The sequence below is a fragment of the Vombatus ursinus genome, unplaced genomic scaffold (assembly GCF_900497805.2).
Source record: "Vombatus ursinus unplaced genomic scaffold, bare-nosed wombat genome assembly UNPS02014890.1, whole genome shotgun sequence".
NCBI lineage: Eukaryota > Metazoa > Chordata > Mammalia > Diprotodontia > Vombatidae > Vombatus > Vombatus ursinus.
The window spans coordinates 424,879-444,419 of NW_020954668.1; the positions used below are offsets into that span (position 1 = coordinate 424,879).

The 19,541-nt window shown below is 40.1% G+C and overlaps 1 protein-coding gene across 1 annotated transcript; it reads right to left on the bottom strand.

Moving 5' to 3' along the window:
• Window positions 1-1,900: 1,900 nt before the first annotated feature.
• TMEM121 (transmembrane protein 121) lies at window positions 1,901-18,504 on the bottom strand. Its single transcript, XM_027842832.1, has 2 exons — window positions 18,492-18,504; window positions 1,901-3,434 (listed from the first exon to the last, which is right to left on the bottom strand). Exon 2 carries the CDS (start codon window positions 2,876-2,878, stop codon window positions 1,901-1,903), a length of 978 nt encoding a protein of 325 aa, XP_027698633.1. The 5' UTR covers window positions 2,879-3,434; window positions 18,492-18,504.
• Between the last annotated feature and the right edge of the window lie 1,037 nt (window positions 18,505-19,541).

Here is a 19,541-nt window from a genome sequence, read left to right on the forward strand (position 1 = left end):
CTGGTGAGGGAGGGGTGAGAAATGGGGCAGGCTAGCTGTTTACAAGTATCTGAATGGCTCATCATGTGGAAAACAGATTAGATTTGTTCTACTTGGCTCCAGAAGGCAGATATAAGAGAAGAGAGAGAGAGAGAGAGAGAGAGGGAGAGAGATTTAGGTTCCACATAAAGAAAAATGTCCTAACAATCCAAAATATGCACAAATGAAATAGTAGTAACTCCCAATGCTGGAAGTCTTCAAGCAAAAGTCTGCATGACCACTTGTCTGGTATATATATACATAATGTATGTATGTATATAAGGGGTGCTATTTGGGTTTAACTAGATAATCTTCCAACTCTAAGGGTCTCTCTCTCTCTCTTTCTCTCTCTCTCACACACACACACACACACACACACACACACATACACACACACATTCTTCTTTGGGGCAATGTTCACAAATCTCAGAGAATAGGAAGAGAAACCCAAGCAAACCCCAAACCTCCAGCACGGAATGTCCAGAGGAGAGAGCCTGGCATTAAAATGGGGCTCCTAAACTCTGTCCAAGGTGAGCACTTGTTCTGATTATTCCATCTCATTACAGTCCATGAGACCCATGCATCTTCAATTTAAAGGGAAAGGGAAATGCGGAAAAGAAAGGGACAAGACATGAACATAGATACCCACCCATCCTTCCTGCAAACATCAGGAATTCCACTGGACTTTCCCAAGACTAGAGGTCTGCAGTGTTAGACTCTTACTCTCATGTGTCCACATAGGGGAGAAAAGACATCCCTGGATTCAGTATCGAAACCAGTACAGAGAAGATAAGCCTAAGTTGCTCAATTTGGAGTCTGGGTCACTCTAGAGCAAATAAACTCAGTCAATAACCAAAATTGGGGTTCTGTCTGGGATGGGATCAGATTTCAGTCTCAGGCTATTTTCTCTGGGGCCAAATGCTCAGTAGTCACTCAACAGCTTCCCAGAGGGAAGGAGACTATTAAAGTACCCTGTTCTGAAATTCCTGGATCAGAGCTCTTCAAACAGGTCAGAGGTAGGAACAGGAATGAAAAATAGCATCCTAGTGACTAGACAAGAGAAAAGCTGGATTCAGGGACCACGAAACTTTTATATTTGTGGATGAATTCAGGAAAGGTCTGGGACAGATGGGTAACCTATATGCTGAGGGCCTTTGAGATGGGATGTGTCTGGAATATATAGGTGATGTCTCAATAAGATGCAAACATCTCCCAGGGAAAGTGCTAGTGACCCAGAATAGACAGATTAGGAAATCCTAAAGACAGAGAAATAGGAAGCTGCGTCTTTATCACCCCCATAGAGCCACCAGCCGCCAGCCCATAGAGCCAATCTGTCACATGCATCTCATATACTATGAGCCAATCTCTGAATCCCAAAAGTACCCTGGGGCCTAAAATTATTGAATATTGACTCTGAAAGCCCAGTCTTGGAATAGAAAATTGTAAAGGAGTCTTTAAAATGACAGATCCACAGGCCTAAATTCAGGGAACATGGGAAACACTCATCCTCCCTTTGCCCTCTCTATCCAATAAAAGGAGGATTCATTCCCAGGGCTACAACTCAATTAGCCTGGCCTGGATTAAGTAGCCCTGACAGTCCTCAAAATGCCCTGGGAAATTCTCTGGCCCAGGGAGGGTGGTCCAAGGATTGGAGGATCCATTTGGTTTTCAGGGACACCCCAGATTTTTCCTGAGATGAAGAGGCTTCGAGGATCCCAGGCTGAGCCTGATTGTAAGGAAGGTGGGAGCTCCTCCCATTCTGGCTCTGGCCCTGCTATCCCATGCAAACCACATGTGCTCCTTGCCCACCCACCAGTCCCTCCATAGATTCATGTGCCCAAGCTTCATCCACATGAGCAGGGGCCACGGTAGGCAGTACCTGTCACGTGTCCAGTGTGTCCCGAGTAGGGGAAGGCCCATGGGGGGCACCAGGGCCACTGTGAATGGGTGGTGCATGAGGCACTGAGTTGTGCAGCAATTGGGGTGGGGGGGGTTGAGGTGGTTGCAATTCAAGGGCAAGTGCTCCATGAGGGGGTGGGAAGTCGCGAACCTGGCGCCGGTACTCCAAGAAGGTACAGGTTTTAGTAGCCAATGCTACCACATTCTTGCCAATGAAGATAGTAGAGACTCGACTGTCATGGAAGAGCACCATATTGGCAGCACGCACTAGGACAGTGACCACATTGACAGTGACCAGGCTGAGCACAGGGTAGAGCATCATCTTCTGAGGGGAAATATGCTCACCCTGCATGCTGATCTCACTGAGTGACACACAGGGCAGGATAAGCAGCAACATGTAGCAGTAAAAAAACATAAGGCCCTCAGCCCAGAGAGGCAGCCCTGTGCGTGGAGGCTCCCAAAGGTTTGCCTGAATGTCCAGCAGGTCAAGCAGATCCAAGGCCACCCAGAAGAGGCGGCCACGCAGATCCTCCTTTTTGCGGAAAGTGCGCACATACTCCATGCTGTCCAGGGCCACAAGCAGCAGGAAGAGTCCTGGCACACACACGGACAATAGGAGTGTCAGCGCCTTGCGTGCAACCGGATCAGCGGCACCACGCCGGGCAGCCTTGTAGTTCTGGAAAATGAAGTAAAGCTTGATCTGTAGCACAAAGATATAGAGGAACCAGAGGATCATGGCATAGCCACGCTTTGCAGTGCGCACCTCAGCCCCAACCCACACGGCCACATACCGCAGGACAAGCAAGAAGCACACATCACCCACCAACACGATGATACACACGCCAATCTTCCGTGGGCCCTGGCTCTGCTCCACAAGGTAGGCATCCATGAAGGCCATGCTACTCATGATGACCACTGTGGTCAGGCACACGTGGCGCTTGTCTGGTGGTGGAAGAACCATGGTGAGCCTTAGCTGCCTCTTGGCCTCCCTCCCCTCCTCCAAGAACCTCACATTTGAGGGCCAAAGGTCTAGGGTCCGAAGTTGTCTCTCTAAGCCCCTGAAACCTGAAGTCAACCCACCAAGTCCCTTCTGGAGCTTGAAGTCAGGTTTCTATATCTCAAGAGTTTGAAGTCTTACCCTGAGGCCCTAGGACCTGTGGTCAGCCCCCTATTCACAAAGAACCTGAGGTAAGCCAGAGATAAGGGACTTCTTCAGCACTCGATACACTCCAAGCATGCTCCAAATGAAGTTGGATCTAGGGCCTTCATTCAGTCCACATGGAGAAAATTCCTTCACACCACAGAGGATGGGAGACCTCTTCTTCAGGAATGGGGGTGCAACACTGTGGCTTCTTGTTAAAGGGAAACCTTCCAACATCTGGGGATGAGAATAAGGTGAGGCCTGGGTGGGACCACAACTACACTCTGGAGCTTCTCTATGGGCTTCCACCTGTCTGGCATCCACTCCTTGGGACCCTTCACACACCTGGACCTCGATCTGGGCCCAAACACACCACCTGAGGAAAACCAGAAGAAATATGGTGATGGCATCAGAACATGGTCTTAGCTACACCAAACTGCCTTAGGGAGAAGGTAATCTCTGATCCTAACCCTTATCCAGACCCTCCCCCTCACTCAGGAACCAGAGACTTAGGTTAAGGTAACCCCTTCCTCCAAATGAATGGTCAACAGAGCAGGCTCACCAACCATGGGTCTTCTTCCATCACTAATATTTTTTCAGCATTCAATCCTCTATTTATCCCGAGGTCATGTCCCACAGCCTTAGTCTTCCTCTATACCCCAGGGACCCCTCAGTGATTCAGCTTGATCTGTAGCACAAAGATATAGAGGAACCAGAGGATCTTACTCCCTCAGTTTCCCAGTCCCTCAAGTACCGCAGCCCCAGTCCCCTAAGTCTATCAGTCCTCTTTCCTACTTCCTACAAGCTCATCTAAGGAGACACTAGAGCTGAGTTTTCCTCCAACAACAGGTGGCCTTTATCCCCATAAATGTCCTCAAAATGTCCCATATGGGTTTCAGGCTCTGGGGATCTCTAAAGGCCAAAGGGAATCACTTCTAAGATCCCTTAATTGATTAAAACTTGGAGCTGTTTGGCAGATTAAAGATCATTTAGTCCAAATATTTTGTAAAAAGGAAAATGTTAACACCAGTCACAAAATTTTTTACCTCCTTACTTAGAGTGGGAATTTTTAAGTAATATTTTTTTTTCCTTTCTCATAGGCATTTTCTCATAGAATCATAAATACAAAGTAATTGACAGTGTTGCTGATAATAACACCTGTTTTACTGTTTTATTTGCTACAATTAATTACCTGTAACTGTCATTTAATTGTTTATTACTATATAAAATATATGTTTAATAGTAATAATAATAGCTAGCATTTATAGCTATATATATCACTTTAAGATTTTGTAGAATGCTTTATAGATGCTATTTCTTTGATCCTCATAAGTCCCCTGAAAGGTAGGTGCTATTATTATCTCCATTTTACAGATGAGGAAAATTAAGCAGACAACAAAGATTAACTGACTTGGCCCAAGGTCACACCGCTAATAACTATGCAAAGCCACATTTGAATTTAGGTCTTCTTGACTCCAGGCCCACTGCTCTATCTACTGTGCCCCTACCCTACCTAAATAAAAATTTAGCATTATTAGTTTGATACCTGTAAATTTTACATTATCACTATTTTAAACATGGAGATTGATAGGCTTAATAAGTATTATGATATTTTGAACTGAAAATTCATAGAGGTTTTCTGATTTTAGGAATAGACTCAGAGAATAAAAATAAACATATTATATGAATATTCAAAAGAAAAGCCAAAGGACCGGGTAATTCATAGAAAGGTAAGGGCTAGAACGACCAAGCAGTAATCCATGAATTAAATCTCCCAATCTATCATGCAAAAATGCCAGGTGCACTGACAGGATCCAACACTTTGGTGTTAAAATACTGGAGAAATTGATAAACAGAAATGCTTAAACATGAAATCTTAGTTAAAAAAAATTGAAAAGTAAAGTAGCACAAAGACACACATTTACAAGAATTCTAGATATTCATAAGTATATAAAAGAAATGTTTAGAAACTGAAACAAAGTTCCACCTTAATACAAAAGACATTTGTTAAAAGAAGCTCAAAAGTAAAATGCTACATGAAATGGTGGCTTAAGAACATTGAAGCCCAGCTTGCTTCCGAGTCACTACAGAATGAGTGAAAAACATTTATTAACCACTCACTATGTTCCAAGCACTATGTAGAAGGCTGAGGATACAAATACAAGAGAGATAGTCCCTGCCCTTTGGGAGCTTATATTCTAATGAGACTGTGTGTGTGTGTGTGTGTGTGTGTGTGTGTGTGTGTGTGTGCAGGTGTACGTGTACATGTATATGTCTTTATGTCTATGTCTATATATATGTATATGTATATGTATATGTATATGTATATGTATATGTGTATGTGTATGTATATGTATATGTATATGGAAGTGATCTCGAGGGGAGGGAATTATGGCCTAGTAAGTCTCAAAGATGGGGAGTAATCCATTAACATACTCTTTTAAAGAGACAATAGTAGTGGTATTTTGTTATATTTCCCTGGGGGAGGGAAATGGTATACAGAGTGGACTATAACCATGTGAAAATAAGGACACAAGGTCCCAAGGAATGCTAAGCCAAATTGCTTCATTCCTTTCAGGCATGGCCTCTGGTGGTCCAGTTTGGAAGGTGTAGCAGCAGGGAAGAATTCCTAACAAAGGTGCTCCACAGAATAAAGCAAACATCATTATATAAAATCCTGATAATTTTGCATAGAACTGGGGAAGATCCCAGTTCAGACAAGGATTGGAGAGGGGAGGGGAAAGGGAAGAGCCAGAGGCAGGACACTTACTGCCAAAAACCTAATTTATAAAGTCCTTTAGAGTAAAGAGATATATCATCAAATTTAGAAATAATAGTCGAGAGCCTATGCTGTCAAGCAACTTAGATACAGATGTAGAAAGATCAATGGATCATTAAAGAATTAGAAACAACCAATCTATAAACAGGCTAAATAATAATGTAGCAGAAAGAGTAGTTACCCATTCAGCTAGATGTCAACATTGCTGAATGATAGGAAATGTTGCTTTGTACTATTTGATATGTATATTCAGCGTTTTGCATTTATGTATTACCATCAGTGTTACTGATTATTCACTGTTAGAATATTTAAGTATTATTACTATTACAATATTGTATTTTTATCATTAAAGTTGCCTATCTATTGGTGCTTTGCATTATAAAAAATAGATTTATATATAGTATCTAACATAAATATATAATAAATTATAATGTACAATATAATAATGTTATAAAATATGTAATGAAAATATTTTTATATAGTACAAAACATAAACATAGATTTGGTATAAAGTACCCCCCCAATTATTTTTCAAGGGATTGAATTTTTTTTTACAATGGGGAGAAATGTAACACCAATTTCAACAGCCTCTCTCACTGACTATCTAGCTATGGGTCAATAAAAAGAAAGAGAGCTGCCAAACACTTGTGGACTACATAGAAGTCCCACACATATACACTATTAATATTTTATTCAAAAAAAGATTCAGTAGACATATAATATGATAAGCACTCAATAAAATCACAAAATATGAAACTAAATATATCTGACAATCAGGAAATGGCATTATTGATATGAAAGGCATTCTTGCATCAGTAGTCTCTATATAGTCAGATCACTGACTTGTTAAAGCAAGGATCAAAATTAATGCAAAGCTAGAAGAATAAAAATGTTCTTATTTTTACAGTATTCAGTTAAAAAAACCCAACTTGACATTAAAAAAAAATTACTGACATTAAAAAATGGGATATAAACAAAGGAAACAGCAAACAATACAAAAATTTCATACAGAAGTTCAACCAATGCAAAGCAATTGATGTAATGAGGAGATACACAGAACCTGAAAAGCACCTTAGTCAGCAAACATTTAGTCAAGTGTTTGTCATACTTGCCATATTGCAGGTAAGAATAACACAAGTTTAGAATATAAACTCCTTTGTAAAATCTCATAGAGGAGGATGGTAGAAGATTAAAAGCAGTATTTTCTATAAGACAGAGAGATGCAGTGGAGGAGAAAGCCAGTTTAAAGAAAGCTTGGTAAGAGACCCAGCTAAGCAAAGTCATCAAAAGAAAATTAAGCAGACAGGATGATAGACAAAAAATGAAAATGATCTAGAAAGATTTTTATCATGAAAATAATAACTAGTATTTATAATGTGCTTTAAAATTTGCAAAATGTAGGGGGGTGGAGCCAAGATGGCGGAGTAAAAGCAGTGACTTACTTGAGCTCTCCCCCAAAACCCTCCAAATACCTGTAAAAAATGGCTCTAAACAAATTCTAGAGCAGCAGAACCCACAAAAAGACAGAGTGAAACAAATTTCCAGCCCAAGACAACCTGGATGGTTGATGGGAAAGGTCTGTTGTACAGGATGAAAGAGGAACACAACTCAGCATGGGCTGCGTAGGCAAGGACCAGGCCTCAGCGAACTTGGGGCACGCCTCAGGGGACTGAATCAAGGGTCGTTGTGGTGGTTTCCAGACTTCTCAACCTACAAATGCCAAAGACAACTTAGAAGATCAGTAGGAAAGGTCTATCAGACCTTGGTGAGAGAGGAGCTTGGTCTGGCCCCCATCCAGGTGCAGTCCTGGGGTGGTGGCTGCTTCCAGAGCTCTTGGCCAACAGAGAGAGGGGATCGAGCAGCTGATCAGAGGGGGATTGCAGGAATCTCTTTGCTGGTGCTGAGGCAGGATTCTCTTGCTTTGCCTGTGCTTGGATCTGGGTCCCAGTTGTAGGTGGCATTCCTGAGGCAAGGAGGAGCACTGGCATGGTGGAGCTTATGGCGGCAGTGAAGAGGGAATCTTCCTCACAGTTCCAAGGCAGAAAAGAGTGCTTGTAGTCACTCATAGACCAAAGTACAGGCCAGGAAGAGTACACACCTCACCTTTGATCAGACCATATTGGAAGAACTGAAAATGTATAAATCCCTAGAAGTATCTCTGAAAACAGCTACACAAAACCCCTGAAGCTTGAGACAGTACATTCTCCACACTGGAAGCAGACCCCTACCTTAACAAAGAGTTTAATAGTCAAGTAATTGGCTGGGAACATGAACAAATAGTGGGAAAAAAGTCAGACCACAGAATCTTTCTTTGGTGACAAAGAAGATCAAAACATACAACCAGAAGAAGACAACAAAGTCAAAGCTCCTACATCCAAAACCTCCAAGAAAAATATGAATCAGTCCCAGGCCATGGAAGAGCTCAAAAAAGATTTTGAGAAGCAAGTAAGAGAAGTAGAGGAAAAACTGGGAAGAGGAATGAGAGTGATGCAAGAAAATCATGAAAAACAAGTCAACAGCTTGCTAAAGGAGATCCCCCAAAAAAATACTGAAGAAAATAACACCTTAAAAAATAGACTAACCCAAATGGCAAAAGAGATACAAAAAAAGGAGAAGAGTGCATTAAAAAGCAGAATTGGCCAGATGGAAAAAGAAGTCCAAAAGCTAACTGAAGAAAATACTTCCTTATAAAAATTAGAATGGAGCAAATGGAAGCTAATGACTTTATGAGAAAGCAAGAAATTATGAAACAAAACCAAAAGAATGGAAAAATAGAAGGAAATGTGAAATATCTCATTGGAAAAACAACTGACCTAGAAAATAGACCCAGGAGAGATAATTTTAAAAGTATTGGACTATCTGAAAGCTATGATCAACGAAGGAGCTTACACATCATCTTTCAAGAAATCATCAAGGAAAACTGCCCTGAGATTCTAGAACCTGATATTCTGGAGGGTAAAATAGAAATTGAAGGAATCCACCAATTACATCCTGAAAGAGATCCCCAAAGAAAAACTCCTAGGAATATTATAGACAAATTCCACAGTTTCCAGATCAAGGAGAAAATATTTCAAACAGCCAGAAAGAAACAATTCAAGTATTGTGGAAACATAATCAGGATAACACAAGATTTAGCAGCTTGGAGGTCAAAGGAACTAGGATTACAACCAAGAATCACCTACCCAGTAAAACTGAGTATAATCCTTCAAGGAAAAAAAATGGACATTCAGTGAAATAAAGGACTTTTAAGCATTCTTGATGAAAAGACCAGAGCTGAATAGAAATTTTGACTTTCAAATACAAGATTCAAGAGAAGCATGAAAAGGTAAAGAGAAAAGAGAAATCATAAGGGACTTATCAAAGTTGAACTGTTTACATTCCTACATGGAAAGATGATACTTGTAACTCATGAGATCTTTCTCAATATTAGGGTAGTTGGATGGAATATATATAGACAGAGGGCACAGGGTGAGTTGAATATGAAGGGATAATATCTAAAAAATAAAATTAAGGGGTGAGAGAGGATTGTACTGGGAGAAGGAAAAAGGGAGAGAGAGAATGGGATAAATTATCTCACATAAAAGAGGGAAGAAAAAGATTTTACCATGGAGGGGAAGAGGGGGGAGGTGAGAGGGAACGAATGACTCTTACTCTCATTGGATTTGGTTTAAGGAGAGAATAACATACACATTGAATTGGGTATGGAAAATTATCTTACCATACAGGAAAATAGGAGGGAAGGGATAAGAGAGGTGGGATGATAGAAGGGAGGGCAGACTAGGGGAAGGGGTAATCAGAAGTAAACAATTCTGAGGAGGGACAGGGTCAAAAGAGAGAATAGAATAAATGGGGGGGGTTGGGATAGGATGAAGGGAAATATAGTTAGCTTTTCACAACATGGCCATTATGGAAGTGTTTTGCATGACTATACATGTATAACCTGTATCAAGTTGCTTGCCTTCTCAATGAAAGTGGGTGGGCAGGGAGGAAGGGAGAAAATCTGGAACCCAAAGTTTTAAAAACAAATGTTAAAATTTGTTTTTACATGCAACTGGGAAATAAGATATACAGGCAAGGGGGTATAGAAAACTGTCCTGCCTTACAGGAAGATAGAAGGGGAAGGAGATAAGACGGAGGGGAGGATGATAGAAGGGAGGTCAGATCAGGGGAAGGGGTACTCAGAATGCATGCCATCTTCGGGTGGGGGAGGGGAGAGATGGGAAAAAATTTTGGAACTCAAAATCTTGTGGAATTGAATGTTGAAAACTAAAAATAAATTAATTTTTAAAAGATTTGCAAAATGCTTTACAAATATTATCTCCTTTTATCCTTATAACAACCCTATGATGCAGGTGCTATTATTATCCCCATCTTACAAATGTGGAAACAGAGGCAGATAGCAGGTAACATGCAGGGAGTCACATAGGGTCATATAGTTAGTAAGTGTCTCAAGCAGGATTTGAACTCAGAGCTTTCTGACTCTAGGTCCAGTGTGTTATTGGTCACCTAAATGATTCTAATTTATTTTTTAAAAAAAGGTTGAGACAAACTTTTTTTCATCATCAAGAAAAGAGGAGCCATAACCTTTTGATTCTAATATCATCATGCTAGACATACTTCTAGAAGAGGTAGAAATGTCACTAAGAACAAAACCAAGTAGATTAGACTAAGTGTACAAAAAGGAGATCCATACAAAAGGTTTTTTCTGTTTTGTTTAGTTATTTTTCAGTTGTGTCCTACTCTTCATGACCATTTTGGGGTTTTCTTTATAAAGATACTGGAGTAGTTTGGCCATATCCTTCTCCAGCCCATTTTACAGAGGAGGAAACTGAGGCAAACAGGATTAAGTGACTTGCTCAGGATTACAGAGCTAATGTCTGAAACCAGATTTGAACTCAGGAACCCAGTACTTTATCTATTGCATCACCTAGCTGCCCCATACAAAAAGTTACACACATGTAAAAATTCAATGAAGAGAAGATACATCAAAAAAAACTTCAGACCTTATTAATACCAAAAGGATGATTAATAGAAGAACATCAACAATGGCTAACCTATATTCCCACTTTCCAATCTAAATAAAAATTTTACAAATAATAAATTATAAAATAAATTAAAATTATATTTTGTACACATACATCAAAGGCATCCTTGATTTGGGTATATGTAGAGAATAGGCAGATTTTCACAAGCTGTTACACAGTAGACCACATCTTTACTATGACACAATTGATTGAAAGATATATAGAATTTAAGATTCCACCATTCTTATTGTTTGTTAACTATAAAAATAAGCTTTTATTAAAATCCTTTTATTAAAATTCTATTAACATAAGCTTTTTGGGTTGATTCAGTAGAAAGAAATTCTGTCTTAAAAGCTCTTATTTTACAATATTTCTCCCATGTATTAAAATTATACAATATTTCTTGAATGACATAACAGATAACTTTGTTTGACAACCATCTGATCATTAATATCAGGCAAGACATAAAGCAGGAAGATACATTGTTACATGTGTTTATCACTGTGGTAGAGAAGTTACAGACGAGAGCCCAAGTTGAAAAGGAATTTCCTATAAATGGTGAGGTCCTCCAGATGACCCTGTTCCAAACAATACTGCAGAGCCTCCTGGAAGAAATCTATAACTACTCAAAAGAGTTTGGCCTAACAACTCACACAGAACTGAACTGTGATGGACAACCTATGGAATTCGCCCATCAGAACACATAACTTCAAACAGACACTGTAAAAGGACAATTTGGGCTCAGAATTAAAGAAGAGGATTAGAGTGGACCAAAGTGACTGTGGGCAATTGCAGAGTTCTGCTATGATCTTCTTCCTAAAGAAAAGGCCCATCTTCGTAATACCAATTTTTTTGGTGTTGTTGAAGGATTCTGAGTCCTGGAGCACTCTAGTTTATGAAGAATTAAAGCTAAGTATTACTCAGAGGGCAACGGAGAGATGCATGATAGGTGGATTTCTTGTCAACAATGGACATTGTTGCTTCACCCTTGATTTTATTGGAAAGGAATACAGCTCATCCCTATTATATATAATGTTGGCTCTTTGTTTTAGAAAGCTATTATTTACCACACTAAGGAAAAGTCCATTCATTCCTTTCTTCTAGAGTCTTTAACAGAAATGTGTATCTTATTTTGTCAAAAGCTTTTTCTGCATCTATTGATATAATCACATAATTTTTATGTTCTTTTTATTAATGTGGCCAATTATGTTTATAAAACTATATAGCTATATATAATCATGTTCATAAAATTATGTACCTTGCAGCATCTTGGTATAAATTCAACCTAATCATAATGTATATTTGTGATATATTGCCATAGTCTCTGCTAATATATTTAAATTTTTTGCATCAATATTCATTAGAGATATTGGTCTCTAGTTTTCTTTCTCTGTTTTGACCCTCCCTAGCTTAGGAATGAAGACCATATTTGTATCATAGAAGGAATTTGCTATTGTTCTATAAGAAATGAAGAAAGAGAGCCCTGAGAAGACTTGTATGAACTATTCAGAGTAAAGTGAGCAGAGCTAGGAAGACAATTTATATATGACATCAATATTGTAAAAATGAAAAATTCTGAAAAATTTCAAACACTTATCAGTAAAATGAAGAACCATGATTCCAGAGTACTGATGAAGAAGAATGCTGCCTACATCAGTACAAAAACATAACAGACTAATATGCAGAATGAGAAATGCATTTTTGGACACAGCCAGCATGGGAAATTGTTTTGTTTAACTCTACTTACGTAAAAATTCTGTGTTTATTCCTTTCTTTCTCTTTTGTTTTCCCATTGGGTGTGGATAGGGGTGATAGTGGAAAAAAAATATTGATAATTCAAAAAATATAAATAAATAAAATAAAGAACTATGAAGAAAAACCAAGATCAAGGCTATTATCAAAATGTTTGACAAGAGTGAAGAATCACTGGTGAATAGCCTATCATATTTCTCTGCATAATCATTGTACCCTGAGTTTTTTGTTTTGTTTTTTTTTCCAGTCCAAAAATTGGTTTATAATCTTTCATCACATAATCATCACGTGGTATAATTCTATTTGTCACACCACTTGAAAAGTAAACAGAGCAGCAATATATTCACCTGTGGCATATGGATATGCATTTATCTTGCACACATTATGAGCTGCAAGCCTAGAATTCTCAGCACACAAGCATTGTCAGCATTTAATTCATGAGTATTCTGTGCATCCTAATATTGCACCAAAGACAGTTTAGTAATAAATACTTTTTAAGTAATACCAGCACAATTTAAAAAAAAAAAAACTTCACATAATGGTCACACCCTACATTTTTGAAAAAAAAAAATACTTAGCCCTAAAATTTGCAACTATTACGCAGTGAAATACAGTATGTCCTCGTGGAATTAAGATAAAGGAAGAAAGGCCCTAGCATGATATCGATATGTTGAATGAATCCTTGAAGAAAACTTATGGGAAGGCATAGACTAGGGTTGAACAAGATGGGCCACAACCTACATGGTTGGAGACAATATCCACACTGAAGAAATCATAGAGTTGTTTAAGTATTTGTTTTAAGTATATATACAACTACTTCCACTCCAGCAAGCATTTTTGGGCACCTACCATGAGAAAAGCATAGGGTTAAGGACAGGAATGCAAAGACAAAATAAAATATGGTTCCTGACCTCAAAGAGTTTACATTCTACTAGAGGACTTTACATCTCATTTCTTGAACATGGCTCATAATTGGAAATATGCTGAAGTTTATTTGTACCCATCATATATCACCCACAACTGTGATCCTTCAGAGACCTCAACCATCAACCATCAACACAAGAACACTGATGTAAAAAGAAGGGTTTTTCTGTCAGGAAACAGTTTTGAATTGTTAAAAAACACTACATCATTTTCCAAATGCAATCTAGCCAGCTCTTTTCCTCTTATTCATTTCTAGGTCCAGCTCATTGTCTATTGGCATATTGATATACTAACTCAACAAACAAATCTTCTAACTATCTATCTATATAATAGGTATTTTCATCTATTTGTTTTGTCCTATAAAGATCACTTAACCAATCTGTTTTAAATAAGCATGTTCCTCATTCAGGAGGCTCTGTAAAGCATTAGGCAGTCACCATAAATTGATATCATTTGCAATACAGAGCTTCTAAAGCACCTCACCATCCCTTTTCCATTTAGACAATGCCTCAATTGATGTTAATAATCAAGAGACCCCTGAAAAAAATTGTCTTTATGGCAGTATGTAACAAAGAATATCATATGATTTCTATATACCCTTTACTATATAAAGTTTTTATCAATAGCTTAGACCAAGGATAGAGAACATTATTGTCAAATTTACAGATGACACAAAAAAGCTGAGAAAGATCCACTGTATGATAGAACTGGAATGCCAAAGAATCTCAAAAGGTGGGGGTGATATGACAAAACTAATAAAAATAAATGTAAAAATCTTACATTTACACTTAAAAAATCAAGTACAGAAGAGGTGAGAGATATCTAGACAACAGGTTATGTGAAAAAGATCTAGGAGTTTCAGTGGACTGTTAGCTCCATTTGGTAACATAGAAGTCAAATTTGACACCACAATGAAAAGTCTGAAGATATCTTAACCTATATTAACAAAAACACAGTGTCCAGAAGGAGGAAAGCAATTGGCCTACCATTCTCTGGCCAAGGGGCCAGATCACCCTGGAGTCCTGCATTCTATTTTGGGTGCCACAACTTAGAAAGGACATTGACATGCTTCAATGAAACCAACCAATCAATCAGCACTTATTTATTAAGCAAGCTAGGCACTAAGCTTAGTGCTGGGAATAGAAAGACAAAAAAAAAAAGGAAAGAAAGAAAGAAAGAAAGAAAGAAAGAAAGAAAGAAAGAAAGAAAGAAAGAAAGAAAGAAAGAAAGAAAGAAAGAAGAAAGAAAAAGAAACAGTTCCTTTATTCAAGAAGCTAACATTTCATCATGGGAGACTTGTACATACATAAGGGTATACAAAATAAACACATAAATATAAGACAACTGGGGATGAAAAGACTAAGACACTAGTAGCTTAGAAGAACAAGAAAAGTCTTATGTAGAAAATGAAATGACCTAAGCTTTGAAGATAAGGAGGGATTCTACCAGGGAGAGAGGAGAAGGAAGTGAATTCCAGGCAAAGGTAACTATAAAAAGGTATAGCAATAGGAGATAGAATGCTGTGTGTAAGAAATGGGAAGAAGGCCAGTTTAGCTAAACTACAGAGTTCCTGCAGAATAAATAAATAAATAAATATAATAAAGCTGAAAAAGGCGGGGTGTGTTCAGGTTGTGAAGAGCTTTAAATGCCAACATTTGAATTTAGCCTTAGAGGTATTAAGGACCCATTGGAATTTATTGAGTAGTGGAGCAATATGGTCAGACATGTCCTTTAGGGAAATCACTTTGACAGCTGTGTGACCAGAGGGAGGAGAGACAAGGAAAGAAAACCAATTAATAAGCTACAGCAATATTCCAGAAAAGATATGATGAGGACCTGAGATACAGTAGTAGCCATATGATTTTTAAAAGGGAGATGGATGTGAGAGGTATTATAGAGGTAGAAAAGGTAAGGATGAGAGTGAGGAGCTGAGGATTACTCCAAGATTGTGACCGTGGTAGTAGTACACACAATAGAAAAAGAGAAGTTCATAGAAGAGGTGGGTAGGGGAGAAAGATGAGTTCTGTTTTAGACATGTTGACTTGGAGAGGCCCACAGAATTCTGAGTCTGAAATATACAATAGGTGGTTGATAATGAAGAACTGGAACTCAGTAGAGATACTAGGTCTGGATATATAGATCTTGGATTCATCTGAATAGAAATGATATTTAAACCTATGGATGATGATGAGGTAAGCAAGAAAGAGATTGTAGAGAAAAGAGAGGGCCCAAGACATGGGACCCCCAGGATGATGACCAGATGGTGAAGGAACTGAAAGCTGAAAACCACGCTACATGAGGATCACTTGAAGGGATTTGAGATGATTAGCCTAGAGAAGAGAATACTTATAGAGGCTATGATAGTTGTCTTCAGCTATCTGGAAGGGATGTCAAATAGAAAAATGATTAAACTTGTTATAATCAGTCCCTGAAGGCAAAAATAAGACAAATCAGTGAGAATAACAGAGACAAATTTTGATTCCATATAAAGAAAAATTTCCTAACAGTCAGCTGTCCAGAAGCGGAATCCTTCTTTAAGTGTTTAGCACTCTGTCATTTGCAGTACTAAAAAGTAGACTAAATGATAACTTACCTAAAATCCTATAGAAAAGACTTGTGCTTGAGTAAAGTTTAAACTAGATGACCCAAGTCCTCTTCCAACTCTAAGATTTTGTGGTTCTATGATTCTATGATTTAAGGTACAGATAGGAAAAGAGCCTGGCTCCTTCCCCTCTCCTAGTATCTATTACACTCTATCACACATGCATTCAGCAACCATTTATTAAGTTCTTAAAATATTCAAAGCTGTGTATACACATAGCTGTGGCCATGACCTCATGTGCATACACACCTATATACAATCCTTGCCTCTTTCTCGCTTATCTAGGACTCAGTCTTTCATTGATAGGCCTGTAGAAACTGAGCCAGAGAGAGCTATAATACTTAATATCATCCTCCACTGTTCAGTTCTCTTTGACCCCAAACTTGCAGGTTCTGCTATCTGCAGTACATATTCTCCTTACTCATAACTCAAACACTGATCTCAGGCTATTGTCATATCACCAAAATATATTCAGAAACAAAGTTTCTGAAACTCATGAAAACCTCACTATCAGAAAGAGACTGGGAAAACACTAGGTATCCCAGGGTGGAAGAAAACATGTAAAATTATTTTATTCATGTCTCCACCTCTAGGTCCCTTATCTCACCTGTCTCTAACTTATGGGAGCTAGGTCTTCCACTCATGCTGTTTTCTCTGCCTGCCTTTGTCTGTACCTCTTTTTGAATCAGTGTCTCCTTCTCTGAATTTCTCTGGCTCTCATTCCTTTTCCTTTGCCTCTTCCTCTCTGGTCCTTTTATTGTCTCTCTCTGACTCTATCTTTTTGTCTCTGTGTCCCTTTCTCTATTTCTCTTTTCTGTCCCTCCCTTCCCACCCATTCTCATCTACCTCTATTCCTGTTTCTGTCTCTCTTTTGCCCTTCCTAGGATTAGAAACTGGTTTCTCCATTTCACTATCTCTATTAAATTCATCATACTTTTATGTCTAACTGAATTATTGCCTTGATGTCAGAGATGCCTGGAGACCCCTTTTCCTTCTGGACCCAATTTTATTCTTTAACTGGCTCTGAGATGTTCTTCATCTAAGGCTCCTAGGTCTCCTCCTAATGCCCCTAGAGCCAGACTTGGGAGGCCATGTTCTCCAAAAGAGAGAGGAGGTATAGTAATCTTGCCCCCTAAACCCTGGACAATACTACCCAAACCATTTTCTGCCCTCCTTTCCCAGATATAGACTTTTTCACCTAGTCCCCTTCCCACAGTCAAGTTCTGCCCCAGATACCCATACTCTGCATACTCTCCATTATCTTGTGCCCTTGCTTTCTAGACTCAGATCCTATGTAGTCTTCCTGCCCTGGGGCTCCATCCACAGACCAGGTCTGATGCTCACCCCCTCCCACCCACACACACACACACTCCCTGGGTCATGTTTATATTTAATTTTCTAAGTATATTTTTCTTACTCCAATAGAATATAAACTCCTTGAGCGAAGAGTCTCAATTGTGTCTTCAAATTACCAGTGCTTCACACAGCGTCTAGCACACATTAGGTGCCTAACAAACGTCTGTTGAATGAACTCATGGATGCTCTTCAAAAACAACATTGGTGATGTACCCAATTATTTGACCCTGCTCTAATCTATGGATTATTGGAGCTTTTTTTATCTTCTTCACCCTATTTTATCCTTCCCTCTTCCTCCTCCAAAGGCTGCTGGCCTCTCTATACCCCAGTGCCAGACAGACATTTTCTTTGAGAACTGCTCCCCAAAAGTCTACAAAGGAAGAGAGGAGGTCTGATTAACCCTGCCCCACCCCCACCCCAAACTCCTGCCCAAGTATAATCAGATTGAAGGCTGTGTTTCAGCTCTAGTGATAACCACCCAAATATTGCTGGAGCAGGCCTTTTTAGGGTCTCAATCCCCCAACACTATCCCAAAGACTTCCATACCTCAAAACTCAGGCACCCCCAGTTCCCTCAATCTTTATCCTCAATCAGTCCATCCTCCTCATCCCTGATCCACCCTATTCTAATTATCCTCTCCCCTATTCCCAGACCCCCACCACTACCAACTACTGCCAATTCTCCTATCTCTGACCCCCAAGTCCCTCCATCTTCCTCATCTCTCCCTCATATATCCACACCTCCCCCTCCACAGAAAGGATATGCAGGGCCTCTGGATAGGAGTGGGGGGAGGGGAGCAGCTAAGCACTCAGAGGCACGGAGAAGGGGACAGATGTAGTAAGGGTCCTCTCCTCTTAGGGCCCAGCTCGAACTGCGAGTGTTTAAACTCACGGATGTCCAGTTCACTGGCCCCGGGGATAGTCCAAATCACCCCAAACCCTTCCCAGACCCAGGAGCACCCTCTCCCCAATCTTCCTGGTTCCGGCTGCGGCCCACCTCCCTACCAGGCACCACCACTGTCCAGGTGCTGAATCGTCTCTTCAGAGGCTCACGGTTCCTTCTAGGCAGTACACAGTGCAGTGGTCCAGGCCTGGGCACCCGTCCCCAGTCCCCAGTTCTAGAGTAGGTTTTGCAGCGGCGGAGACTGTGGCTGGAGGGCGGGGGCGGCAGTGGTCCCAGCCCTTGCTTGAGCTTGGAATGCGGTTCCTTCCTCCGCCCCTTTCCCCTCCCTTAGCACCTCCCTCCCTTTCCGTCCCCTCCAAGGTGGAGCCCCCTCCCCCTCCCACCCTCCCACCCCCGGCAAACTGCGTTCTCTTCTGAGAAGATAGCCACGCCTACTCTTAAGATTGGGGGTGGGGGATGACTGGGGTGAACAGAGAAACGGTTCCAGGGACTGGACGTGGGAGAAATCCCCAAAATCAATTGAGCCCCAAATCCAGGCAACCTGGTACCCCTCCCCCACACCTTCATCCAGTCCCGCCCCTCGGTCCAAGCTGGTTTCTAAGGCGACGCTGGCAGAGATGCTCCCGGGAACTATTTGGATGGGACTGAGGATTCTCTCATCATCTTCCATCCCAATAAGGCATCCGCTCAGTGGTCCGGGGCACTCCAGCCTCAGGCCATGTAGCCTTGGATGAGGATGCAGACTCAAAGAGACTGAATCTTGGAGTTTGTTCACCCACAAAACACAGGCATACAGACACGTTTTCTTTCATAGAGACGCTAGTTACGTAAAGTCACATATATGCAAGTGTTAAGTCTATAGACATAGAGGAAAGAAGGATTTGGAGTTTCCTTACTCTAGAAGTACAAATCGGATGAAGGAGAAATTATTTGAGGCTTGTCTCCAATTTCAGGGTCCCTTCCAAGATTGTTTCTGAGGCCTAAGGAGGTTCTCAGATCTACTTCTCAGTCTTTCTATGAATCTTTACACATTACTGTACAGGACACAGCATTCTGAATGTCCAATATTGTATACTTTACAAAAGTCTCAGGTTTGCGTATGTCACTAAATCAATCACTCTCTGATCATCACACTTTCCATAT